Source organism: Echinops telfairi, unplaced genomic scaffold (assembly GCF_000313985.2).
Source record: "Echinops telfairi isolate 266 unplaced genomic scaffold, ASM31398v2 ScPeMD7_23;HRSCAF=83, whole genome shotgun sequence".
NCBI classification, from domain to species: domain Eukaryota; kingdom Metazoa; phylum Chordata; class Mammalia; order Afrosoricida; family Tenrecidae; genus Echinops; species Echinops telfairi.
The window spans coordinates 7409443-7410815 of NW_022103920.1; the positions used below are offsets into that span (position 1 = coordinate 7409443).

The 1373-nt window shown below is 49.9% G+C and overlaps 1 protein-coding gene across 1 annotated transcript in view; it reads left to right on the forward strand.

Annotated features, from left to right (window-relative positions):
- KIAA1549 (KIAA1549 ortholog) overlaps positions 1–1373 on the forward strand; it is a 66084-nt gene that overhangs the window by 28696 nt on the left and 36015 nt on the right. Inside the window, exon 8 of the mRNA XM_030885270.2 lies at positions 989–1173. Within this exon, the coding sequence (XP_030741130.2) occupies positions 989–1173 (185 nt within the window). The remainder of the gene's footprint in view (positions 1–988; positions 1174–1373) is intronic.

The window sequence follows — 1373 nt, forward strand, 5'->3', positions numbered from 1 at the left end:
GTAGTCCTCAAAGTAACCTTGGTTTTCAATACCCTCAGTAAGAGATCTTTCGTAGCAGATTTTCCTAACACAACATATCTTTTGATCTCCTGATTGCTGATTCCATGAGCATTGATTGTGGATCCAAGCAAGGTAAAATCTTTGACAACTTCCATCTTTTCTCCGTTTATCATGATGTCCAGTTGTGAGGATTTTGCTCATTACATTGAGTCATAATCCATACAGAAGGCTGCAGTCCTGATTTTCATCAGCAAGTACTTCAGTTCCTCTTTCAGCAAGCAGGGTTATGTCATCTGTGTAGCGCAGTTTTAAAATAAGCCTTTTTCCAATCCTGATGCTGCACTCTTCTTCATATAATGCAGCTTCTCTAATTATTTGCTCAGCACACAGATTGAAAAACCGTACAAGCCTGGAACGGTGACATTTGCCCTAAACCAAACCAAGGAGGCAAGAAGGAACAGGACAAAAAGATGATGGGACACGAACTTTTTGTGTTTGAACCCTTGCTGTTGCCTTTGTGTCACCCCGCCTTTGAGGGTCTTTGTCTCATGTTGTGAGTTAGGTCCCTGGAGGTGGAGTGGGCTACACGTTGGGCTGCCAACCGCGGTCAGCTGTTGGAAACCACCGGGGGCTGTGCAGGAGAAAGATGAGGCTTTCTAGTCCCACGAAGAGTTACAGAAAGCCACGGGGCGTTCGGCCTTGTCCTGTAGGGGCCTCCTCAGTGGAATTGACTTTGTGGTAGTGAGTTTGAGTCAGACATTCACAACGAGAAAGGCCCTGCACAGACACCATCCCGCAACAGCACAGCAGGACGTTTGAAGCGAAGTGGCCACTTTACAAATGAAAAGCCCCCCCCCAAACAAAACCATAACAGTTTCACAAAATGAAGCAGCCTGCTGGTCCTGGCCCCCAGGGGAGGGCCTCGGTGCTCTCCCAAGGAGGTCTTTGGAGGTCAGGTCGTATGGAACCTTCTCTCCCTTGCCTGTAGCTCTGGACAGGGTGAAGAGGCCGTCCCCAGAGGCCCAGAGCAACAACCTGTGGGTCATCGTGGGCGTGGTCATCCCGGTGCTCGTCGTCATGGTGATCGTGGTCATCCTCTACTGGAAACTGTGCCGCACGGACAAGCTGGACTTCCAGCCCGACACCGTGGCCAACATCCAGCAGCGCCAGAAGGTGAGCGCCTCAGGTCTTGGCAGGGACGGGGAGGGCTGGTCTTTAAACCTTCAGTCTGCTCATCAGTGAAACCATGCAAATCGGTTATACACGCCGCAAGCATTTTAGTGTGGATGCGTGAATGGGTGTTCTTTGTCAGTCTTCCGTTACCCTCGGTTCTTCCTCCGTGTGTGTTTAAGTGCATATGTACTTGTGTGTAT